The sequence below is a fragment of the Corapipo altera genome, unplaced genomic scaffold (genome assembly GCF_003945725.1).
Source record: "Corapipo altera isolate COAL_440 unplaced genomic scaffold, ASM394572v1 2c, whole genome shotgun sequence".
Taxonomy (NCBI): Eukaryota; Metazoa; Chordata; class Aves; order Passeriformes; family Pipridae; genus Corapipo; species Corapipo altera.
The window spans coordinates 5,479,263-5,504,951 of record NW_020884923.1 but is presented as its reverse complement, the minus strand read 5'-3'; the positions used below and the strand labels follow the sequence as shown (position 1 = coordinate 5,504,951).

Below are 25,689 nucleotides of genomic sequence, written 5' to 3'. Positions count from 1 at the left end.
CAATGCTTTTAGGCTCTTCTGCTATGAAGGTAGCCCCACGTGTTCCTTGGAGCTACGACTGGGGAAGTTAAGAACAAATAGCCTGTTAACCCTGAATTCACCGTCATTGTGATCACAGTTGGACTTTGACCATATCCCTGAATATGGGGGTTTCTTTGAACTCGTGAGTAATATTTGCACCCAGCTACAAGCTGTGTTAAGTAGGCTAAGCAGCTCTGCTTCACGGTGCTTCTGCCCTCTTTGTTTCTCTCCCAGCTTTCGTGTTAAATTCCCTCTTCCTGTTTCCATCCTGCTGTAGCTCTTTCCTCTACATGTTGAGAATGGCTCTCATCCCATCCAAGACTTAAAAGAGTGTATATAAGCAGTGAGGATGAACTACTGTTTTGCTTTGTTAATGAAACGTTTGTTAAATGGAATGTCATCTCCTTGACAAGTGAGCAGTCTGACTTATGTAATAATTTATAGATGTTTGGTGAGTGCCTAAGTTTTTTCATCAAGGAACATGCATCTGCATAGGGCAATATTTACTCCTCTTTTACTCCTTATACATGTGTCTATTAAGCTTCTGAGGTGTTCTGCAGAAGAAAAATAGTATCAATAGACATAACCACTTCCACTCTTCTTGGTTGTTTCAAATAAAAAAGTTGCAGTGGATGATAGTTGAGGTTTCAGGATCCTGAATTTGTGAAGAAAAATTATGTCAAGCCAAAATAATTTATTTCTGTGAAGGAAAAGCATGCCTTGTGAAGTGGTACATGTCATGTGACTTGTAAAGCATTGACATTAACTGTAATAAATAAAATGTAATTCACCAAGAATAAGTGCAAGGTTTTATGCTATAGAATGAATAGTCAGCTAAAAGGTGTGGGTCAACAGGTAGGTGGTAGCTATATCAAAAGGAAGTTACAGCAGATTGTAAGTGAACATATCATTATTGATTGATTTGTGAACCAGATGAATAATTTGAGATCGAATGTTTGATCTGGATCAGGTTTGAACAAGTGATAGCATTCCAGAAGATGAGATGTGATATTTGTGGTAGCTGCAGGAAAACAAATTACACTTTTGATAGAGTAACCTTAACTCCAGAAAAGTGTTTAAATATATTTGCATGAATAAGAGGTTCTAGTTGGTCAGTGTTTTGCAGTGGTCATGTTTAATGCAGTATGCTGCGTCGCAAAACTAATACATAGTGTCGTCGAACCATTGCCTGAATTGCCAGCGTTGGGGTCCTGCAACCAAAGAGTAATAGGCGGTTTACGGTATGTCTAGAACTGTGGGACAAGGAAGATCTTGGATCTGAAAGCACAACCTGTGAGGACAGATTGGTTTAACTGACTTAGGCCGGAGAAGACTGAAGAGAGATAAAACAGTGTTCAAATGTCTAAAAGGGATAGCTGCTGAAAAGGTAAAGTATTAGTCAATAGGACAAAAACAGATATGCTGAATTTATAGGAACAGTTGCATTAAATCTGAGGAAAAATCTTCCAACTGTAAAAATAATTTCTTTATACTTGGATGGAATACTTTGCTTACAGGGGTTTTGAAATTACTACTTTTTGTGGATTTTAAAAAGATTGTAGAGAAATAGTTGAGAAATAGCATAGGTAGACCTGATTCTCCTTTGGGGCATAAAGAGAACTAGATGATTTCCCAGGGCAACCTCACTGTGTGTGTATGTGTGTTTGTTCTACATTTAATAATCAGACTAATTTCAACGTCTGAATTTTCTTAGATAGGGTATTTTACAATAAATCTAATCCTGAAGTGACAGTACTATCAGTAACTGTGACATGGTTACCGTTGAAGGGAAAATGTCATATTCCTCTTGCCAGGTGCAGATGGAAAAATATGCCTGTGGCTACTGCTGTTTCCTTGGCATACTGTAGCAATCTGGGATCTAATACTCTTCTTACCCTCATAACACAGACTGAGTTCACAAATGGAGATGGTACTCTTTATATGGACAACATTACAAGTTTCATCAATTCCTCTGACTGTTTTCTTCACCTTATGATTATTGCTACCTTTTGTTCAAGCCTGTGGTTATATTGCTGTTCTATATTTCCTTGTATGTGCTGGATATATCCTGAATGGGTACACATAAACTGCGTGTATTTCATTTAAGTAATTTTATTTGCTCTTCACCCATTAACTGACAATGTATAAAAAAGGCAATGTCATGTATTTCTCTAGAATGTCAGCTAATGAAAACAGAGCGACCAAAGCCAAACACATTTATTATCAGATGTCTTCAGTGGACCACTGTTATAGAGAGGACGTTCCACGTAGACACTCCGGAGGAACGGTGAGGGTTTTACTCTTTTTTTGCTTTTCTTGTTCCTTACGCCAAAGCCTCATCAGAGTCTCTGCTGGGCCTGCACAGCAATCAGCACTTGGAACTGTGACATTCTGAGCACATCTGAGCAGTTAGTTAAAGATTTTTAAGTCAGCTTCTGTAAAATATTATCTGAGCTCATAGCTAGCATAAGAGTTGCCTGCAAGTAGGTGGAATGAGAGTGTTCAAATAAGCCAAGACTATGTCATGATACGTCTCTGAAGTGTTGAATTTTGAACAACCAAAACCTGGATTGAAGTATTTCCAGCCTTGCTGTCTTACTCTTCCTAGTGTACTCCTTTCTGGCACAGAAAGCAGTATGCTTATTATAATTTATTTTGTGTTTGCTTATTAGTTTTTCTTGTTTCAAATAAACATCCACAGACTCTTAAGAATTAACTTTTTTAATGCACGAAAAGCATGTAGAAGATATGGGGTGATGTACCTTGCTAAATGTTCTGTATTCTGTCTCCACTTAGATGATGGCACTGCATCTTCCCTCTGTGGACATCTGTCCTGTTGAAACTAGTACTATGATTTGTCTGTTATTGTTTTTATCAATAAATAACCAACAACTTTGCTTTTTCTGTTGTTTCTTTTTCATTTGTATATTCACTTAGAATTTTTTTTATTCTACCTTGGTACTGTTTCTCCACCCTATCTTTCTTCTGTACCTCCCACTGCATTATTATTCAGTAATAAATATCACCAGACTCTTCCCGTCTCTCCCTTGCTGGATGAGTGAAAATCAGCAGGTACTGCACTTGTGTGGGGCTGTACTGTGCTCATGGGCCAACTGGTGTGTCTGTGCTGGTCAGCCAGCACACAGAATAGCCATGGGCTCAGCTGGCCCTGCTTGTCCTTCCACAGGAACCCTCATCTGGGCCTGCCCACCAGTGCAGCCACTGGTTTTTAGGATGCTTTTAGGAATTTAGTTATCTTTGAGGCCCTTTTTTGAGGGGAATTTGAAAAAAAGTCTTTAAGTTGAGTTTTAAGAGGAGAAAAACAAAGAGTTGAATACATGATATGGTTTAATAGATCTTATTTATTTGCTGTGAAAAAGTCTTGCAGGGAGGGGGAATACCAAACAGTCTCTTAAAATAACAAGTTGTTATCAGATAATATTGCATAAGAGGTACCATCCTATGCTCTGAGTTGTATTGTACCTGGAACAAGTGTTTTCAAGTTTCCACTAGTAAAATACTTACCAAATTAGAGACTGCTAATTCTTTAAATTAACCATACAGTGATCCTTTCTGGTCAGCTTCACCACCTTTAATAAAATGCAGAATTTGGAAGGAAATTGAAGTGATTAATTTATGAAAGTCTTCTGCTGCGTAACATGAAAGTTGAAAGTAGAAGCAATGTAGCAGGTGAAAAACATTATAAACCATGTAACATATTTTTTGAGTTTCTAATAGAGATGTTGGCTCGTTCATGATAGGGAAGAATGGACAGAAGCAATCCAGGCTGTAGCAGACAGACTTCAGAGACAAGAAGAGGAGAGAATGAACTGTAGTCCAACTTCACAGATAGACAATATAGGAGAAGAAGAAATGGATGCTTCAACAACTCATCATAAAAGAAAGGTAATGACATTAAAAACTAGCTGACAGGACTCGTATGTAACTAACTTTTGTAGAATGGTCTAGTTGGGTAAAACAATATATAGGGAATAATATTTCTACATAAATTTCAGTGTATTGCAAGCATAAGGTACTTACTTGTTTTATTTCAATAAAGCTGAACTGCTCTAGTTTTATTTACTTGTTATGCTATCTGATACAGCACTTCTGAAAAACAAAGTTCAACCATTCAGGCACATGTTAACATTCTGCTTATTGTTTGACCGTTATTTCATCCTTTTGGTTGTTTGCTCTTTTAGAAGTATGGTAATAAAATATCTTCTTTAGACAAGTACATTTTCCCCCTTTCTCATGCAAATAATACCCAGTACAAATTAGGTAATTTGCATGAGAAAGGTTAGCAGAATTTCACTTTTAATGACCTTGTTTTTTGCTAACTGGGAAAATAACTCTGCTTTAGTTTTCAATGAAGTAAAAGAAAACAGCATTTTATTTTTTCTGCTGTCTTTCGCAGGTTTTGGTTTAAATAGGAACATGTACATTGCTGGTCATAACATACCTGTGGTTGTATCTCCTGAGTCAACAGGTTAAACACATGACTTGAGGGCATGTTTTAAAGATCTGATGCCAGTCAAAAATTTGCTTATGTGTTTGCATTTTGTCCTATGTTTCTTGAAGAATGGATCATTCAAATGGATGCCTCTCATTTACTGTACAGAGTTGACATGACTCAAGAAACACATTGCAATTGCATGAAAAATAATAACCAGTTTCTATAGGACAGGCTTAAGTCTTTCTAGATAAAGTGAAACCTGGAGAAAACTAAGTGGAAGTCTGCTGACAGAGCAAAATAGTCTTATAACTCACATAATTGAATGCCTTTGAATAATGAACAGTTAAAAGAAATCATGAATGTGTCTTTACTCATAGAACATATTTTTTTGGTTGCACTATATGAAGCAAGAATCATAGAAAAATCAGGTGCTGCAAACTATACCCTTTATGAATACAACGAAGGTGTCAAAGGTAATTTTAGTTCTATCATGTCCCGACTTTTGAAAACTTGAGTTTGCAGTGAAAACAGAGTTCTTTCATGCGGTTTCATTGTATGCAGTTTTCGAACCTTTATCTACTATAGAAAAAGGTAAAAACCAATTATATACAGCTGTAACAATACTCTGATCATATATTGTCAGGCCGACACTCAACTTTTAGCCTTGTGGCATGGATATTTAATGATTGTGCTTCAGGGTAAAAGTTGATAAGTTGACAGCAAGACAGAGGCAGCATTTAAGACGTGTCAGCCTTGTGAGAGGCAGTGCGATTATGTGGAAGGGATTTGGATTTGCTCTCGTAAAGATCTAAGCACTGTTCCAAGCCTGTGTATTCTTTTAGTGGAATACAAAACTACTGTATAGCATTTTCAGGGTATCAAAATTAACGCTGTCTGATACAAGTAGTTTATCTGGAATTTGCTTTCCTCGTACACAGTGCAGTGCGTTTTCCAATATGACAAAATGGGTTGTGGGAACAGAAGGAGGAGGAGGATCGATTTTGTTTCTGTCTTGCTGCTTGTGCTTTAAGAAATGCTGAAATAATATGCTGGGACAGTGCATGTACAGTGCTACAGTATATTTAATGGCTTTGGCAACAAGCCAAAAGCAAACTCAACAAAACAAAGGTGAAATGAAAAATGATGATATTTAACATCTAATAATAGAGCAATATAATAATATTAATAATAATGATAAAAAGAAATACAATAAAAGAATTTCGAAAAACAAAATTAAAAAACTGGAACCAAAACTCCAAATCTCACTGCAGATCCCACTGTCAGAAGACTTTAGTGAAAGGTGCTCAGAAGTTATTGGAATAAAAAATAATAGGTGACCATTATGATGCAGAGTTGTCACTGCCTCTGTTAATTGAAATTCTGAAAAATATCTTTTTAGAACTGTTTCTGTTTTGTAGAAATGTTTCTGAAAGCTGTCGTTTAAGCTTTTATAGGCATTAATATAATCAGAATCACTTCAGTTATAATGACTTTGTGCATTTTTATTGCCTTTTTTTGGTATTGAATTTCTTTCCTTTCAGAGATTTTTGCACAATGTGTCCTTTCTTGACAAAAGCTTATTTTGTCACCTGATTTTACATCTAAGCCCAGTGAATTTTGCTTGTGCATGCACCAGATGGTATACATATGAGTAGAAGAGCATAATCAGATTAAGAAACAAGACAGAGAGGAGTTGGACCTGTTCTTCTCTAAAAAGGTAGCGAAAAGAAAACAGTGTTTAAGACAGGGAACTTGATTTGAACAGACATGACAGCTATGTCCCTGGTTAGATTAGCTGGAAGAACCAAAAGCACCTTTTTTTTTTTTTCAATTTTTTTTTTAAAATGGTGTCAATGTGCCATTTAAGTTTTACAGCAATAACTTCACTAAAATTGCACTGGAATAGCACTGGAACTGCTAACTCTGAGTGGTATAATCATTGTGCACATCAGGAATTTAAAAAAAAGAAATTAGTTCCTTGGTAGGAACTTTCAACACCTGTATTAGGGTGTATTCTTTTGAACAAATCACCCACAGGAGATGGTCTGTTCAGATGGTGACCAGATACTCCTGTAGGGGAGTAAATAACCTTTACAGAAGGCTGAACATCACACATTTCTTTGGTTAACGTAGTCTCCTGTTAGCGTCATTGCTTTTTTTTTGGTTGTTGTTTACAAATTTGATTTGCAGGATACGGGATGAATAAAGAATAGATTTTTCAGAGGGAACCTAAAGGTTATATAATGAGGAAAAAGATTCAGAACTTGGAGTAGGGTAGGAATGAAAAACTAGGGAAAAACATGAAGAAGAAAGAGTCCAATTTTATGGGAGTCTCCAAACTTGCTTAGCAGCATCTCTCAAGTTTAGGAAGTATTTACATTTTTCCACCAGTTTTCAGTACACCCTTAGCTATGGCATCTGTGTTTTTATCTCCCAAGGTCTTGTATTCTTTGGTAGACTTCTTGAGTTACCCTGCACTGCATATCATCTCTAAGCCTTCTGCTAAGCTGCTAAAGAACGAGAGCATCAGAAGACTTTATTCTTAGAACTAACGCTATCGCCATAACATGCTGTTAAGCCATGGCTCAAAATCTTGCAAACCTATTACTTTTCTCTTATAAATACACAGATATTTGAAACTTATTTTCACTGAGCTTGCATCTAGATTCCTGACTGCTTTGCTGAATGTTATGTAAGCAAATTTTGGATGAATGAGTCTTTGACTGACTTGGTGCCCCTAGCATCAAATCCATGTGAGTGATCATTTGAGCCAAGATCCTCCTCCTTTGTATGGGCAAAGGGCAGCTTTTCTGAGCTGTTTTTATTCAGACTCTGATGGTCCCTCTCTTAAGTCTAGCCTCTTAGAGAAGATCAGAAGTGTAGGAAAAAGTTACTCCTTTGAAGGTGCTTGTGATCCCATAAATTTGTGACTGTTAGAAGTGATAAGTTGTAACACTCACTACCTCAGTATTCTTTATCAATAAAGCTGTCAGCCATTCTTTGTCAGGGAACACAGTCACTTGTGAGTGAAGATATGGAGGATTCTGCCCTGGATTACTCATCTTCTGCCTGAATTGTGTTTTGAAAGTGTTTTGGATTTTTCATGGATTTTTGTCAATTTTCACTGCTTTTGCTCAAAGGCAAGCAGTTGTTTTCTGCTTGATGGTTGTCATAGAACCATCGAATAGATAACCTGACTTTCCAAAGTACTGAATGTGATAGTTGAGAAGTCTTACCTTTAGTTGATTAAGTACAAGTGGGTCACAGATTCACATACTACGCCATGAGTCAGGAGTTATCACACATTTTACTACTTTTAGGAAAAGTTGACCATTTAAGGATTTGCCTATGGTAATAAAGTTTAACTTGTGTAAAGTGAGTTTGCTTTAGGTAAGAATGATACTGAGTCTCTGTTACCCATATTTCTTGCAGAGATAAATGCAATTTTGTTCTTCCTGATGTGAGGTAGTTTTGGCAGCAAAATAAGATCTGTCACTGCAAAATTTCTAAGTATGTTTATGTGTGAGCATCAAGGTTACTTTGGTTAGAAGCTACCAATCAACCATTACATGGGAAAAAAATTTAATTCCTGTTGATATAGCCAGGAACTTGATATATGGAAAGCATCTTCTCCTTAATAAACCTTTGAAATACCCAGCTATCCAGGTGTTAAATAGTATGTTGAAGACCTTTTGCAACTTTGAATTTGCAGGTTGAACACTTAAAAGCTAAGGAATTACAGCATTAATGTGGTTCATGGAACTTCAGTTTTACCTCTTATGGGAGCAGATTGCAAACTGACTCTGAGTGAAAAACTGCATAAATCGTTTTCACAGTTTGTCTACAGCAAATTCAGATCCACAGTAATAGCATCATACACTTGAGCTTAAAGGAATAAATAATTTTAGAAGGAAATTTTGCCCTTTATTCTTTCTCACAAGCAACTGTATTTTACTGCCACTATTTGTGATTGCACTCTAGGGATCTGCCCAATACCTCTACACTTGCAATTTGTACGAGATTTGTTGGCACTGGTAGAAGTATTTCTGGTAGAGATGAGGAAACTACTATTTTCCATTGTGGAAAATACAAGTAGAAGTTTATCTGAAACAACAGTATTCAGCAAAGCAACCTGAGACCACAGCTACTGATAGAATGAGACACTAAGAAGATGAAAGATAAGGCATGATCTTTTTCTCATATATAACAAGATTAAGTATATTTAACTTAGCAAAACTGGGACTTGGAGTATAATTACTCTTTACAAATGTTTTGAGGTATATTATTCACAAAGGAAGGAAGGTTCTTGATACTTCAAGACAGTACTTTAACAAGAATAGGTGAGTATTGTTTTTCAGAATTTTTAACTGCTTTTCTCAATGTTCCTGGGTTGCAGCACCACAAAACTCGATGGTTTTGTGGTGCTGCAACCAAGCCATTAACACAGCACACTGAAAGATGTGCTGTAGAAACACACAGTGGAACCCAGTGATTGGCCAAAGAAATCCTGCTGGCACAAGGCAACTTTTTGCAGTCACTACATTCTCAGTATTGTGCTGTTTTTTCTCTACTTCCTCATCTTTGCATCTAAGGCATGGACCAAAGAGTTGATACTTCTGAACTGGCTGTGAAATGAATTTGTACAACTGAGTATTGACTCAAACTTTGGGCTCATGAAAGTGACTAAACTACTTTGGGATCTGAGACCATCTGGTCATATTCTTACCATGTGTGACACTCCCGCTGAGTCAGTAAACCTACTAGACTCAAATTGTCTGTTGGTGGAACCAGCTCTTGAATGTACTATGTTTATTTAGCCTGGAAAACTACTGCAATAATAGAGTCACATGAAAGATGAAAATTTACCATCTCTTCCTTTTCAGAGCCAGATTGATTAATGTAAATACCATTTACATTATTTGCATTATTATATAATGTACATAATGTAACCTGTACAAAAATTTTAAAAAGTCTACCTCTAGTGGCTATTGTTGAATCTTATGGGTATAATATTTCAGTGGGGATTGTGTATGCTTCAAAAAAGCCATCAGTGCAATGTTTGGTGTTATGCAAAACCTGCTGATTTGTTTGTGTGTTTGTGTGTCCCTGATAATACAGGAGCTAATGAACCTTCTTAGATGTGGAAAATTCACGAAATGCTGGAATAGGTTGAGACTTCGTTTTGTGTGTGCTTTGTAAAAATAAGTGTGTGTAGTATACTGTGTGGTACTTGACTTTAGAGAACTATAATAATACTATTGAACAATTTATCCTGGTGGTTTAATGACAACAGTTAGTTGCCTTCTTTGCCTCAGTCTTCAATAGCAAGACCAGTGTTCTCTGGGTACGCAGCTCCCTGAGCTGTAAGAATGAATCGCCCATAATCTAAGGGGAGATGTTCAGTGGTCTGATACATGCTGTAGTGTGTCCAGAGAGGGGCAATGGAGCTGGTAAAGTGTCTAGAGCAAAGTCTTATGAGAGGCAGCTGAGGGAACTGGGATTGTTTAGCCTGGAGAAAAAGAGTCTCAAAGAGGACCTTATTGCTCTCTACAACTACCTGAAAGGAGGTCGTAGCCAGGAGGGGTCGATCTCTTCTCCCAAGTAAGAAGTGATAGGATGAGATAAAACGGCCGCAAGTTGCTCCAGGGGATGTTTAGATTGGATATTAGGAAAAATTTCTTCACTGAAAGAGTTGTCAAGCATTGAAACATGCTACCCTGGAAAGTGGTGGAGTCACCTTCCCTGGAGGTATTTAGAAGACACGGCAAGATATGGCACTTAAGTACATGGTTTAGTGGTAGTGCTGCGTTAACAGTAGGATTTGATGATCTTAAAGGTCTTTTTCAACCCAAACAAATCTGTGATTATGAACTTAATAGAAGTGGACCTATTTTTGTAAACTGTTCTTATTGTATTGAGAACAGCATTTGGTTATATGTTGGAACTGGATAGCATAAATCTTGCTAATCCTTGTTCTTTGCTCCTTATAGACAATGAATGATTTTGACTATTTAAAACTACTGGGCAAAGGCACGTTTGGCAAAGTTATCCTGGTCCGAGAGAAGGCTAGTGGCAAATACTATGCTATGAAGATTTTGAAAAAAGAAGTCATTATTGCAAAGGTAAGGAAGGTTATAGTTTTAATATTGGGTCATTTTAAGGAATGGAATAATCAATATTTAATACATAAGGTGTATTTGATTTTTGATGGTAACTTAGTTTGATGGAAGTATGCTTGTATTTTCAGAAAACAATAATACAAAAAAAATATGTGTACCCATTTTACATGCCTTTTTCCAGTATTTTATAATCAGAGTGTGCTAAAACACTGAGAGAGTTCACTGGGCAAGGAGATAGTGCAATCCAATTTTAAACAAGAAAAAGTGAATTGTAGGGTACGTTAGATACTTTTTTTCTAAGTCAATTGCAGGTTTATTCAGATAAAATCATTTAATTTAATGGGCCTATGCTTTGTTCCTGCCATGTTATATAAGATTGCTATGTATGGGATTAACGATTCCGGTTTTTCAGTTTTCGAAATGTAAGGAAAGTCTGAAGTTGATGTCTGAAGAAGTGGTTTAAACTGGCATTGTCCAGTCACTTAAACTTGTTAAGTGTTGCTAGCCCTTGTGCTTGCTCATAATATCACTTAAGTTTAAACTTAGATCATCTGCTCTGAGCTTTGTTTCTAGCAATTCTGAAGTTTTGAATCCCACTTGTGCAGAACAAGTTGAAAGCAAGAAACCTACATGCATTTATCCACATGAGACACAATTAAAAATAATCCCATTTGTTAAGTGAGGAGGTTTTGAGGGATGTGGATCTGACTGGGATATTTGAATTCTTGAGGCTAACAATATCAGTATCCATAAAAACTGGATGTGAATGGGAACTACTGTGTTTTACATACATTATATTTTAAAAGATCCTTCATATTTTTCTAGTTTTCCCATTGACCTATGAAAACAGAGCTTACAAGAGTTTTGCAGTCTGTCTCTATGTTCATTTGTCTGTCACTCACTTTCTAGTAACTTTTGAATGTGTTGATCAGTTTTGATTAAATTTGATAGAGGAGTAGAAGCCTCAGACAGTTATATTTCCTTGAGTTTCATTAAAACCAGCCCTGTTTTAGGCGGAGAGACTTAAACTTATGTCTTCAGCAGTGAAGAGACTGACCTGTGAGTTCTGTGTGCCCTTAGCAGCTGTGTTGTGTGCGCTGGCAGGGTAGTCAGCATGTATATGGCTTGGACTAACAGGAACAGAGAGTGTCCTTCTTCATAATCAGGACATACAGGAAGAAAAGAGGGTATTGCTTCTGCATTCTCTTGATTCTGCATGGGAAGGAGCATCTCAGTGGTCCTCCTTTTAAGACATGGCAACAATCTCTGTGGGCTCCCCTGTGGGTCTGAGAGCCTCCCTGGCTGCTGCGTGCTGTGGCCCAGTCTCCATCCTGACATCCTTATCCAGTGTTCTGCTCACCCCTGGCACCTGCTGGGTCCTCAGGGGAGTCTTAGATCAGACTCCTGTGACATCCTTTTCTGCTGCTCGTTTATATCCTTCCAGCCTTCAGAACATTTCAGCTTATTGCTTTGTATCAATAACATACAAAACAGATGTTTGAATTTTAGGGTTTTTCCATTTACTTTTCTGGCTACTGCAATATCAGAGACTTTTTAGAAGGGTTAAAACTGGTTATTGGATAACTTTGATGGGCAAAAATTCTTGTTCATAGAAGTATGTATAAAGCAAGAGTGATTTTGAAGAAATCAGAGATACAACTGTTTGTTGATCTGTTTACTTGAAAACAGAAAGGTAGACTAGATTGAGCAGAACCTGGCACTCCCTAAAGCAGACCAGGTTTTTCTGCCTATTTGCAGACTAGCAAGAAGATTGTGTGAGGAAAGATGCCTTTCATCCTGTGAAGAAAATGTAAGCACCACAGTCTTTGAAATTTTACTTCCTCGGAACTGGAATTTTGTTTTGAAGGGAGTCCCCCAAGTTTTCCATAGTACGGTTCTATATTGATAAGAAACTGATGAAAGAATAAAAAATAGGCTTTTTTAGGTTTTTTTTTTTTTAAACCATACTTAGGTCTTCAGAAGTGAAGTGCTCAGGTTTTTTTCCTTATTGTCACTAAAATATCAGTTTTTCTACTCCTTCCTAAACTAAAAACAAAGCAGACTTGAGTGTGAACTTAGGTATCTTGCACAGTCAGCGTGTGATCATGCCATGAGGATTTATCAATTTATCAATTTAATTCTGGAGATCAGTGCGAATAGATCTGCAGTCCCAACTCAGCCTGTAATGTGATGTAATATACATTCTAGAATCATAGAATGGCTTGCATTGGAAGGGACCTAAAAGATCATCTAGTTCCAAAACCCCTCCTATGAACAGGGGCACCTTCCTCTATACCAGGTTGCTCAAAGCCCATCCAACCTGTCCTTGAATACTTGCAGGGATGGGGCATCCACAGCTTCTCTAGACAACCTGTTCCAGTGCCTCACCACTCCCACAGTAAAGAATTTCTTCCTAATGTTTAATCTAAATCTCTCCTCTTTTAGTTTAAAACTGTCCCCCCTTCTCCTATTGCTACCTTCCTGTGCAAAGAGTAGCTCTACAGAATGTCTAACAGCATACTGAGGCAGAAAAGTGGTGCACTGACAGCTGTATAGCATCTGCCCAGTTCAGACTAAATCTGTTGATCCTAAATTTTCATGACAGATTAATATTACACTTACCAGGAAATTGCTACCAGTATTACAGACTCCTGAGGCAATGCCAGAAAAACTGCCCATTGCCAGCTTTTTATACTGCATATCTGGTGAACTACAGAGGTTTAAAAATAAAAAAATAAGCAAACCTTTAAACTTGCTTTTTTCCTTAAAGTTATTTTTGTTTGTTTGTTTTCCCCCTAGTATGTGGTTGTAGTGTATATACTCAGTGTTGCACTGCTATTCAGCTAAATGGCATCATAATTGATTACCACTAACTCTGTTGTTGTTTAACTTCCTATTTTGACAACTTTTAAAGTCTATTTTAAAACTCCTGACATCTGTGTTTACTTTCCAGTTTAATAATACCTTATCTTCAGAGCATCATCTCATAAGTATGTGTAGTACAATAATGTTCTATTGGTATTATTTGTGGCAATAATAAAGTGTACTCTGACTAAATATATTTACTTCTGCAGGATTACAGTTGAAGTTTGAGTCACACTAGGCTTGTCTTTACTTCTGTGTAATATAAAGCTCAGTGGTAGCTCAGCACTACAGAAAATGGCTAAACCAGCCAAGTGACTCTCAGGCTTTTCAGGCCTGGCCCCTGGCACCCTGGGGAAGGGGATTCACAGTAGGTATTACATGCAGAATTGCATAAAATGGCTGTGTATTCATAATGTGAACTCCCTAAGAGCTGCGTTTTCTCCCTAGTCTTAGGCAGCTGTTCGTGTTGTAGGGCAGGGTAAGCCCTCTGCCCATCATCCTCATTCCCTCAGCCCTGTACAGCTCTGCTCTCTGCAGACCTGGTGGTGTGAGTGGCCACATCTGTGCCCCTGGGGCCTTGCCCTCACTTGCCCAGGCTCCTTTGTCCCCTGCGTGGTGCCCACCCAAGGGGATGGCGAGAGGGGAGAGTCTGTGGAGGGAGTAGGGGATAGGAGCGGGTGAGCTTCCCAGGAAGGGAAGGCACCAGGTTAGTTTCCTTCTCTCACTTTGGTATAAGGCTTTTTTTAATCTTCTCTCTTCAGGCTCACAGACAGGAGAGTGTCACTGTCTCTCTCCAAATTGCCTCTTTCCCCAAGTGTGGCTGAAAATGAGTTGGGGGTTGTGTGGACATCTCCCACCTCCTGAGAATGAGGAGAATGTCCTCAGGAAAGGAGGTCAGCCTGGTCAGAGGAGCACTGCTCACTGCCAGGCTCCTAAGGACAGCCTGGGTGGATAAAAACAAAACCAACACCAAACCAAGTGAAAGTTTAAAACCAGAAAAACTGACTATGTAACACTGGGCTAAATGAGACTGTTTTTTATAATTGCCTGTCAATTACTCCATGTGTATGCATCTCGCAAATTGGTTCAGTCTCTCTATAGATTCATTGTTCAGGTGATTCATACCAGAACTGTGAAGTTGTGATGACTGTATTTTTAAGATGTCAAATACAATATTATAATTTCTTCCTTCCCTGAATCAAGACTTCACTTTAAAACAAGAAAATAAGAAAACCAAATAAAAAAAAATGTGGAATTTTTTTTTTGTCAAACTTAAATATATTTTCTCAAAAAATGTGAAGGTTCATTTGTTTTTCAAAACTGTACTGTAACTTTCTCTTTTTGAAGTGTTGACCTTTTTCTTGTAATTAATTAAATAACAGTTTTGTATCTTAACTCAGACCTACTTCTTCTCCTCTCTGTTTCTTAGGATGAAGTGGCTCATACACTTACAGAAAGCAGAGTATTGAAAAACACCAGACACCCTTTTTTAACAGTAGGTATTGGAGACTAGTTTTAAGTACATGAGCAGGTCATTTTCAACATCCATTATGAACGTATTTTACAAACAAATTTTGAAGTCTTTCGCATGATGATTTGTAAACAAGCAGTAGCTATCTGGTGCCTATGATATCCTTTATCAGGATATGTAATTAAAAGTTCAGAAATAATGTTTCTAATAACTTTGTAAAGCTTAACTGCACTGAAAACAAATTTAATCGTAGAATGTAACTTGTGCAATTTTTGTATATGAACACTTTTAAAATAAAAACTATTGATGTCACAGAGTGTAATTTATTTTTACCAAGAAAACTTAATTAAGAACTCAGCAAAACAATAAAAATAACTATTTGTTCAACATAAGTAGCCCATAGAGCCACAAAGCTCAAGTTCTAGCCCCGCTATCTTTGTCTTCACATGGTTAATAATTAATAGAGGGAAAATACAGAAAAGAAGATGAAAATTTTGAGACTTATGAGAAATTATGGTTAAGTTTACAACTGACTTTCTTCTGTAGAATTAGTTCTCATTCCACTTCTATGAGAATATATTAGAAAATATTTTCATTTATTTCAAAATATGATTAGCACATTGTTAAGACAGGGAAATATCTTTTTTTTTGGTATTAAAATGTCAAAGTATAGCATGGAAGCTTTCCTTTTTAGAAACACAAACCTTTTAGAAAGCAGAGGATTGCATTTACATTGCTTGGCCAAAATATTCTGGGAAATTCAGTCCAGGGAAAAGAGATTCTCAGGAGTAGCCCTACCTCCAATCAAATAATGCAACGATGTTAACTGCAGTTATATCTTTTTATCCTTCTGTTATTCTAAAACAAGTATTTTAATGAGAAATGCAGAATTTAAGTCACGTGAGTCTCCTTAATGCTTCTTACATGTAGTTCTACTGAATTTCCTTTCTCTTAGGCCATCTTCACCTGTAGATTTTGTATGATATCATTTTTTCCAATCAAAATGAAATCAACATTGATAAGTCAAAAATTTTAATTAACATCTGTTACAACTTTAAAATGATATGTAAATAAATATATTAATTTGGCACTCAGTGTTTTTAATATTCCATAGTATGTGAAACTGGAGAGTCCTTGCTTTGGAAATAAAAACAGGCTGGAGGTTAAGATCGCTTTTAAGATTTCATTTAGGAGAAATTAAAAGGAATATTATAATTTCTCTCTTGGTGGGCATTGTGGAAGTGAGCATCATAAAATAAGATGAGTGGGAATAGCTGGTACCGTGTATGGCAGTAAGAAATGTAGTATAAAACTGTCTGTTTTAGTAACAATTTATTATTTTATTGTGACAAGCATGATGTTTTCATGTCAGTGGCCATATGGCAGAGGTGAGGAAAGACTTGAAAGCTTTTGTGTTAATTTATCTCAAATTCCAGATAGGAGATTACACTTAATTACTCTGAAAGTTCTCACTAAAGTCAGAATTTTCTACTTAAAAAGATAAAATTAAATTTTGTTACAGTTTAAGTACAAGAAATTGGGTTAATACAAGATGATAATTGGTTTGATTTTGCTGTTTTCTTTGCAAGTCCTTGAAATATTCCTTCCAGACAAAGGATCGTTTGTGTTTTGTGATGGAGTATGTCAATGGAGGAGAGGTAAGTTTAAGAAAGATGTTCTGTGCTTGTAATGATAATACTGTCACTGGCTTACACTTTAAAGGTTATAATTTTTCTTGCCTTTTTTGCTTTCTGATAAATTTGAAGGGTTTTTAAAAAAATTTTGGACCTGCTTTATGTTAAAAGACCCAGTTGACATGTTTTATGTCTTTGCTGTCAAAACTACTTCCTATTTTGGAAAAATTAGACTCCTGTATAGTGAAAGATAACTTCATGGTAGTGAAATAATTGCAAATAGCTTGCTTATTGTTTTTTTTCATTAAGCATGTTATAACACGTTCTGGCATGAAACAATCATAATCTAGTGTAAACAAGCAAAACCAGTGTTAACTAGTCTTACTTTTATCCTAATATGAAATATGTGCTTTCTTTGCTATAGCTATTGCAAAAATCTATTGGAAAAGAGTGGAGCATTCCTATTTTTCAGTACTTCTATCCCCTTTGCTTACTGTGTACTCTGGAAATTAAACTACAACACTGAGCTTCTTAGAGTGTTGTTAGCTTTTAAGCCGTTGCTGTCCTCCAGCTGTTTACTAAAGAATGAAATATCAAAAGTGATACCCAGCAAATGGAATTAGAGAACTGCAATCTAAGAAGACTTTTGTCTACCTTTTAGATGCTGTTTGCTATTCAGATTGTGTCTTATTACAACATGAACTAGGGGATTTTCCTTACTTTGTCTACTATATGCTGCATGATAATATTAAAGGACTAAGTGTTTCCACTAGGTTTTTTTTTTTTTCTAATATTAGAAAACTGTTTCTTCATTCAGGAATTTCTATGGCATGATAGCATGTTTTGCATTATGCTTTTGATGTCTTCTCCTGCAATAAAACTGTCTTCAGATGTAACCCTAACGCCTAAACACCCCCAAAATGCCCGTCTTGCACTTGTTGCTCTGGCAGTTTGTCAGTCTGAGGTCCATTTGCATCCTGACTTGTTCTTGCCTGTCCTCTACCAACCATGGCTAAATATGGTGCTATAGGGTTCTCATATGCCAGGATGGCTTATTTGACTCAATACATATAAACCCAGTTCTGGACATCACAGGCATTGAACCAGACACAAAGATCTCCCTCAGCAGTAATGGGATAACAACCTTCTCTTGGACATTCAGCTGGCTTATTTGACATTGAACTTATGTCACCAATACTAAGTCAGTGCTATCTGCAATGAGTTTTAAGTGTTGCCTTATAAACTAGTTATTCTTCATAGTATTCTCTGTGTAAAACCTTATTGTATTTCTGTAATCTCTGGGGATACACTCTGAATGTATGTTTTTAACATCAGCTATTAACATTTAGCTATTAATCTTTTTAAAAGGTACCTTTCTGTCCTATTTGAATGCAGAGCAGAGCACTTAGAGGATGTTTTCAACTCCTTTCTTATGACTGAGGATACTCTGACACTGTATTTTGATCAATGTTTTCTCTGCATTGAGTGGTGCAACTTTGTGCCTACTGCTGCAAGCATCTTGTATCATGAATTTCTCGGTGGCAGTATGCTTTTGCTTATGGGATTTGAATAATTGCAATGTATTTTTCCAAGATTGGTTTGCTTTTTTTCCAGGTATGATGCTTCTGTTAGTCAGTCTTACTCATGTTCTTTGCCAATGGTTCCCTAATTCAGCAAACTAACTGTAGATTTTTGCCACGGTGGGAAAATAATGGCTTTTTGGAATAGGCAGTTTTCTTTGAAGAAATTCTCTTGATTTGCTTATGTGCTTCTCTTTGATTAGAGATCTAGAATAGTAAGTTAGACAAGCTGTCTTTTCTAATAGCAGAATCTTTAATCTTACCAAATTTTCTTGTGAATTTCAGACTTTAGTCACTGTCCATGCTAAGAAAAATACAGAGGACTTCATATTTGTAAAAATAGCCTTGTTATTAACTCAGAGCTACTAAAAGTAAGCTGCACAAAGTTTAGCCAGCATTTTAACCTATATGATACACAGACTTTTTTCTTTTGTTGCTTCTCTCTACTATTCTGCCTGTGTTTCAAGGAAGTTTCATTTCCTTAGAATGTTTTCTGACTGTTGAAGGTGTTGAAAACTCATCTTTTAGTTATATCCTTCCAGTAGGAAATTGACTGTGGCTGTACCAGGTTACTCTTGATTCTCTCCAGTGCTGTACTGCCTTAAGTGTGTTTCTGTTTAAAATTCCTTTAGGTTAAAGATTTCTTTTTAGTTAAACTGCTGTGACTGAGTTGGTTGGTTGGGAATTTTCATGGATTATATCTGTTAGGAGCACTATTACCCAAACAGTTCTCCAAACGAAGGAGTTCTTGAAGTTTTGATAGGTATTCTCGACTCTTACCTAAATGCCACATTTTAGGCTTCTGCCCTAGTACAGATAGGTGTGGTCAGTACTAGGAGTCTTCAGTTCCTCTTGCTATAGCTAGAAAGGAAACAGTCAAGGAAGGGGTCACTAAATGTCATTCTAGAGGAGAAGAAATTGTAAGCAAGAATCTTCTGTATATATAAAAAATCTAGATCCGTTTAAATTTAATATCCCACTAGAATAGTAAAAAGTTATCTTTGCCTTACTTTACCTATATAACTTAAAATTAATTAGGCTCAGTTAATAAGAGAACATGTTACAATGAAAATGGAACTGCATCAGATTTCCTGGTCTGTGTGTGTGCTTTTTTTACAGCGTTACAAAGTATTAGTGAAGAATTCCCTTTTAACTTCCTTTTTTTAAAAACAAAGCATATTATGTACATGAATACAGTAAAGAAAAACATTAGAGGATTTTTTTCAAGTGGATTATTCAGATGGAAATATGTTTTCCTTATACTGACAACTTTTTTTCACAGAATCACAGAATATGCTGAGTTGGAAGGGACCCACAAGGATCATAAAGTCCTGCTTAAGACCCAGTCTTGAAATAATTGTGGACTGAAAGCTAAATTTTTTCTTTATTTTGTTTTTCTGTTGGACTCTGTGGATGAAATGTTTACCAATGTCTATTGATCATAAACTATGTTTAGTATAGAGCTATAGGAGGATACTTCTGCCATTGTGATTACTTCTCAATACCTTTGTTACTGAAGAAATTACATTAAAGTAGCCTTAAGATACCAAAAATTGATTTTGGGTAAAAACATTAATCTGGCTTAGCTGAAATGACCAAATGGCTCTTTATTGTTGGGGAATAATTTTCGAGTGTATGCTTCCCATTTTTTATTTCAAGTATTTTGTTTTAAATGTTGAGAAGCATTTAGGAATGAAATCTATTACATACATTACTCTGCAGAGTACACTGGTTCAGCTGACTGATAAGTTCATTAACTCCTTTCTCTGCATTTTAAGGATAATTCCAGATTCCATACTTTGTAACCAACTTAATTGGTAATTATGTGTATAACAAAACTAGACTCTAAAATTTGTTCAGATGGTTTCTCCACTCAGAGAATTCTGAATCTCTGTTCCTCTTGGCATTTTTGTTTCACAGCTCTTACTTCAATTCATTAGGCAGGAGAGAACTAAATGGTTTGTTGTAATTGAACAAGTGCTGTTACTGTCTAGAAAAAAAAAGGCAGATGATGTACAAGCTACCTAATGAAAAATAAGTAAATGAGAGAATGTTCCTTAGCCTAAAATTATGATAGTCCAAGATAAGGGTGCTACATTTCTTTGGGTATCATGGCTAGGCTTCGCGAACGAAGATTTGGGATTTCTTTGGGTATAGAATGTACCTAGAAGCAGTACGAAGTCTGAAACAATAAAAAAAAAAATAAAAAAAATAAAAAATTTCAAAATTTCAAGGCTGCCACTGCAAGTACTTTGCAAAATCAACAGTCAAATATAAAATGCAGAGCTAAGTAAACCCAGTACAAGAGTAGGAGCCAGACATACAACTTAGAATATGCCAAGTAAATCACTAGCGTGTGTAGAAGTTTAACATATCAATTGATACAAGGTTATGTCTTTTATATATTTGTCATACTTGGATCTGCAGGTGAATATACTTTTATGTTTGATGTTTGTTAAAATTTTTTCATTAGGAAAAAACCTCATGGCAACATTGTTGTTCAGTTTTTAAAGGCATACCAGGAAATTCGTAGCTCCAGTCTTCACTGTAACAATCACACCCTCGTGTATGCCATAAAACTGTTATGTGCAAAATGACTTTCTTTGTGCCAAACCTATTTCTGTTGCAATTCCAATTGCTTTATAGCACATATTTAATAACTATAAGTCAATAAATAGTGCAAATGTTGGAAACATTTTTTTATAACCTTCAATCAACTTTCTTCTTTTCCTTCTCTGACTTAATAAACGTAATCTTCCAGTCCCGACAATTGTAAATAGAACATGGTGACAGAATTATTCCAAAATACTGAACCAACTAAATAATTAGCTGAAGATAATGATGTTAATCTCCTACTCTCCCTATTATAATTTTAGAATCTGCTTTAGTATTTTTAGCATATATCTGAGTGTGTGAATGCACTTGTAACCTGCATTTTTATATCTAAATGTACATTCTTCATTCAAAAGTAGATGTATGGTTTGGTGACAACTCAGATGCTAAAATAATATGAAGAAGAGTGACTGTAGTGTCACATATATATTAAAATAAACTGACTCAAGAACTCATAGTTTCTTTGGCAATCATAGAACTGTTGTTAGTTTTTTCTAGCTGGTCATTTTATGTTGAAGTTAGTATTTTTAGTTAAAATAAATAGTTTTGTTGGAAATAAACACTAAAGAAAATAAATTTTTCCTATGTTAACTTTTCAGGTTATCAACTCTCAGGTTTTAGTTGGGACACTAAGTAGAAACTAATACGGCTGCATTGCTGACAAGTATCCTGAGGTTTTAGAATTTTCTAAGACTGCTGCTGAACTACTGGATTAGTCTGTTTCATAGAGAAAATTGCAATAATCCTTTAGCATAGATATGAACATAGGGCTAACAGGAAGTTATAAATTTTTTGATTTGACAAATAAAACTCTTAAAAATGAGTGGCATTAGGCCATTATTTATGAAAGAGATCACAAACCAGACATAAATGCATAAATTACATACATTTTTTTATTTTTCTTTGTTTGGATGAAATTCTACTTAGTGCTATCTCTTATTTAAATACTGCAAAAATATGTGAAAAAGACCACACAAATTGGGAAATTTGTTTGTTCTTTTTCCAGTTTTGTAATATGTGAGGGGCATCATGAAGTCAGACTTAGTTGCTTAGTCTGGATGGGTCTTGTGTTGGCATTGGCTGTTAAGCAGGCGCTGTCCAGAGAGCAAGTTACTACAGGGAGGGCTGATGTCACCATCAGGGATTGTGCTTAAAGAGGGAAATGAGCAACAGGAGCAGTAGACATACCTACGAAATAATGATCCTCCTCATCATGCAGGTATGCCATTTTTCTACAGGATGCCTTGACAACTGGAAAAGAAATTGAAAGGGGAATACAGATACAATGAACAAAAATGAAATACTTTCTTTAAATCATAGTGCAGTTTCTGCTTTCTGTGAAGTCTCTGCTTATACAGATATATGCTGACAAAAGGCTTTGTGTACTGAAAGGTTTGTTTAGGTCAAGAATAAGGTGATACACCTATTTTGAATTACAGCTGTCAGGAAAGAAGCTGAGTTCTAGTTCATAGCAGTGACTTTTTAGTTACATTTTGAAAAGTCACAGAATCATCAAGATTGGAAGAGACCTACAAGACCATTTACTCCAACCATCAACCTAGCTCCACCATAACCACCTGTTAAACCATATCCCCGAGTACCACATCCAGAAGTCTACCTGCTGAAAATAGTTCCAGTAATTCCTTCGCTGTTCTGTGCCACATGAATAGTGTGTATTTCCTACAGACATGAAGTAGGTGGTAGTAAGGATGGATTAATCACATAATTGTTTTTTTGATTGGTTAGCTTTTGGGATTTTTTTTTTTTTTTACCTAACTTGTCATTTTAGAATTCTAATCTACTTGATCCTTTTAGCTGTGAAAATAAAAAAGCTGCATTGTTGTTATGGATTTCACTGTCTATGTCTAATTTATAAGTGATAACATTGTCTGTATTTCTGTTTTGTTGATTGTTAGCTCTTGTGGTAAACCCAAAATCGTTGTAACATGGCCCATTTTTAAGCAGAATACAGAAATATATTCACTAATCTTTCCTGGAGGACTTACCCAAACTTTCTTAACACAGTAAATGAAACTCACCATTTTGGAGAACATTTGGATTAAATAACCAGTTGTGCTTTTTTAGATGTTGCTCCAAGTTCTGAGGGTGATATTTTATCCATTAAGATGCTGACAACCTTACAGAGCTTCACCTCACACTTTTTCATTGCAACTGAAATTACTGGCAATATGTAATGATTAGTATTTTTCGCTGAAAGACTTCAGTTGAAGAAGTGTCTGTGATGTTACTTATAAAGTATTAAAGAAGAGACAAAACCTGCAAAAAGATATTTACATTGTAGCAAAGAAATACACTAAATACATAGATTTATTTTTATAAGCTCTAAGCAGTTGTTTATTTCCTTTTTCTAGTGACTGCGATATTGCTAGCAGTATGAATGTGCTGCTTTTGTAAAACGCCTGTTCACCTGTTCAGTTGAAGTCTGTTGAAGAGCTAGACTTTTTTCAGTTCAAAGAAAGGTTACTAAAGTACTGAAAAACATAAAGCGGAACCAGAGTCTAGGTATTTTAGTGGTATCTTCCAGTGGCTTAAAGCAAAATTTCAAGGAAGTGGTAGAGGGAGAAGTACAGAATGACACTGTTGCATACTATTTTTTTTCCCTCTGGTAACTGAAGGTTAAATGAGTAGCAAGCAGAATGCCTTAAACAAGATTGGTATATTGATTAAAACGCTGATTTAACAGCTCGCTTTCTCCCTTTGGAAACCTGGAAAAGATAAGCCAGCTGCTGTCTAAGAGTGCTGAGTGTCCACTGAGAGTACACTATCTATCATCACAATATGGTGATGAGAGGTGTTTTATGTTTGTGTTAATTTCCCCCACTAAATCAGTAATTATTACAATCCTGTCCCTGCTGTTTACCCTGCAGCTGTTTTTCCATTTGTCGAGAGAGCGGGTGTTCTCAGAGGACCGCACACGCTTCTATGGTGCAGAAATTGTCTCTGCCCTGGACTATCTGCATTCTGGGAAGATTGTGTACCGTGATCTCAAGGTAAAAAAAGAAAGGAAAAAAGTAATCAAATTTTTGTTTTTGCAGAGACTATGGGGACAAACACAAAGTAATTATAAGGTTGCACTATTCAGAGTTAATGGGAAAAAAAAAAATCTGTGTTCAGTTTTAAGTTCTGTGTGTGCTGGAAGAAGTCGTTTGATACAGTAATCTCTAGATGGGTACATTCCCTGACTTTAATGATTAAAAAATGAAACGGCATCCTGTAATAACAACATTTGAAGGAGATTTAAACTTCTGATCCTCATCCTCCCCACCCCCTGCCCTGCTACTTATAGAATCATAGAATCATAGAATCATAGAATCGATTGGGTTGGAAAAGACCTCTGAGATCATCGAGTCCAACCCTTGGTCCAAATCCAGTCCATTTACTAGATCATGGCACTCAGTGCCACGTCCAATCTGCGTTTAAAAATCTCCAGGGATGGTGAATCCACCGCCTCTCTGGGCAGCCCATTCCAATGCCTGATTACTCTCTCTGTAAAGAATTTTCTCCTGATATCCAACTTAAATTTCCCCTGGCGGAGCTTAAGCCCGTACCCCCTTGTCCTATTGCTGAGTGCCTGAGAGATTAGGCACTTAACTTGGATTTCAACACAAATCTCAAATACAATTCTCAATGTCCTCAAACGAGGGAAATAGTGAATTGGGACAATGTGACTGCATTCTGTTTATCTCAGCGAAGAGGTATGTTTTTGTGTGATGTGAAGACATTTAAAACAGTTCAGAATACTTCAATAGGAAAAGAATTTCAGCATTAATTTAAAAATTATTTTGTCTTTTGTATCTTGGGAAAGATTCATATTAATAGAATGTGGTTTGTCTTAGATTTGCCTGTGTATACAGTTGTTTTATCCTCTGTTGCCTGGCACTCTCTTGATCCAGGTACTCTGTGTCACAGTATGACCATGTTCTCTGGAAAATAACTTCTGTTTTCAACAGGAACATTTTCTAACTTATGTGGGAGGAATCTCTAAATTCCATGATAAGGCTGTTTTATTTCTGTGTCAAACCTTTAATTTTATGTACAGGAAATTTTGCTTTGCCACTGTACATGCACACTAGTGGAATTCATTCATGGAATCCTTTGTACAGGAACCGAGGAGAAGGAGGCAGTGGTAGGCAAGTTCTGCTCAGGGAGGCAGACAGAAAACAAAATACTGTGTTACCTGTTTGTAGCAGAATCTGTCATACTAACAGAAAATGCTGTGGCATCTTGGAAAAATATGGAATTGTCTGGTCAAGGAATGATAGGTGAATTTTTATTTAAATTCTAAATAATAAAGAAAGAGAAATTTGATATCATTACTCTTTTATTTCTGGTGTCATTTACTTTAGTTTTCTTTGTATGACACTTAGACTCAACAGGAAATCTATACCTTTGAATTATATTTCAGGCTTTATACAGACTTAGAAAGACAGGGCTATGATTGTTCTATATTGGTATTTTCACGACGTACCTTATAATTTGAAAAAAAAATGTTTTTTGTTGAGAAAATTTGTTCAGAATATGTTTTCCTTTGTTTCAGTTCTATCTATATTTTAAGTACTGCTAATTAAAAACTTTTTGGAAAGTGATATTAGCCATTTCATATTTCAAAGCAAGAATCATGTATTTAAAAAGCAGTGCAAAGCATGCAGAGGTACATATTGACCACTTAAGAAGTGTCCTTTGCAAGTAGACAAAGAGGAATTTACCTCAGAGTTTTGGTTTTTATCAGTAGCTGGCTTATCCCTACTTCTGTCTGTTATTGAAAAGGTTGTGGAAGATGGAGGTATTTTAAGGATTTATGGATATATGCTGTTTCATGACTGTATAGTAAGTAAACTGTATCTTGACAAGTGAAGGTCATGTTAGAGCAAAGGAAACCTATGAAGTCTTACCAAATGACAGCCATGGT

The 25,689-nt window shown here is 36.2% G+C and overlaps 1 protein-coding gene across 2 annotated transcripts in view; it reads left to right on the top strand.

Annotated features, from left to right (window-relative positions):
• Positions 1 to 25,689, top strand: part of AKT3 (AKT serine/threonine kinase 3) — a 151,937-nt gene that overhangs the window by 86,371 nt on the left and 39,877 nt on the right. For both annotated transcript variants that reach the window (XM_027657331.1, XM_027657330.1), the window contains exons 4-9: positions 2,197 to 2,308; positions 3,783 to 3,927; positions 10,468 to 10,599; positions 14,891 to 14,956; positions 16,522 to 16,590; positions 23,648 to 23,770. In XM_027657331.1, coding sequence (XP_027513132.1) covers positions 2,197 to 2,308; positions 3,783 to 3,927; positions 10,468 to 10,599; positions 14,891 to 14,956; positions 16,522 to 16,590; positions 23,648 to 23,770 — 647 coding nt within the window. The remainder of the gene's footprint in view (positions 1 to 2,196; positions 2,309 to 3,782; positions 3,928 to 10,467; positions 10,600 to 14,890; positions 14,957 to 16,521; positions 16,591 to 23,647; positions 23,771 to 25,689) is intronic.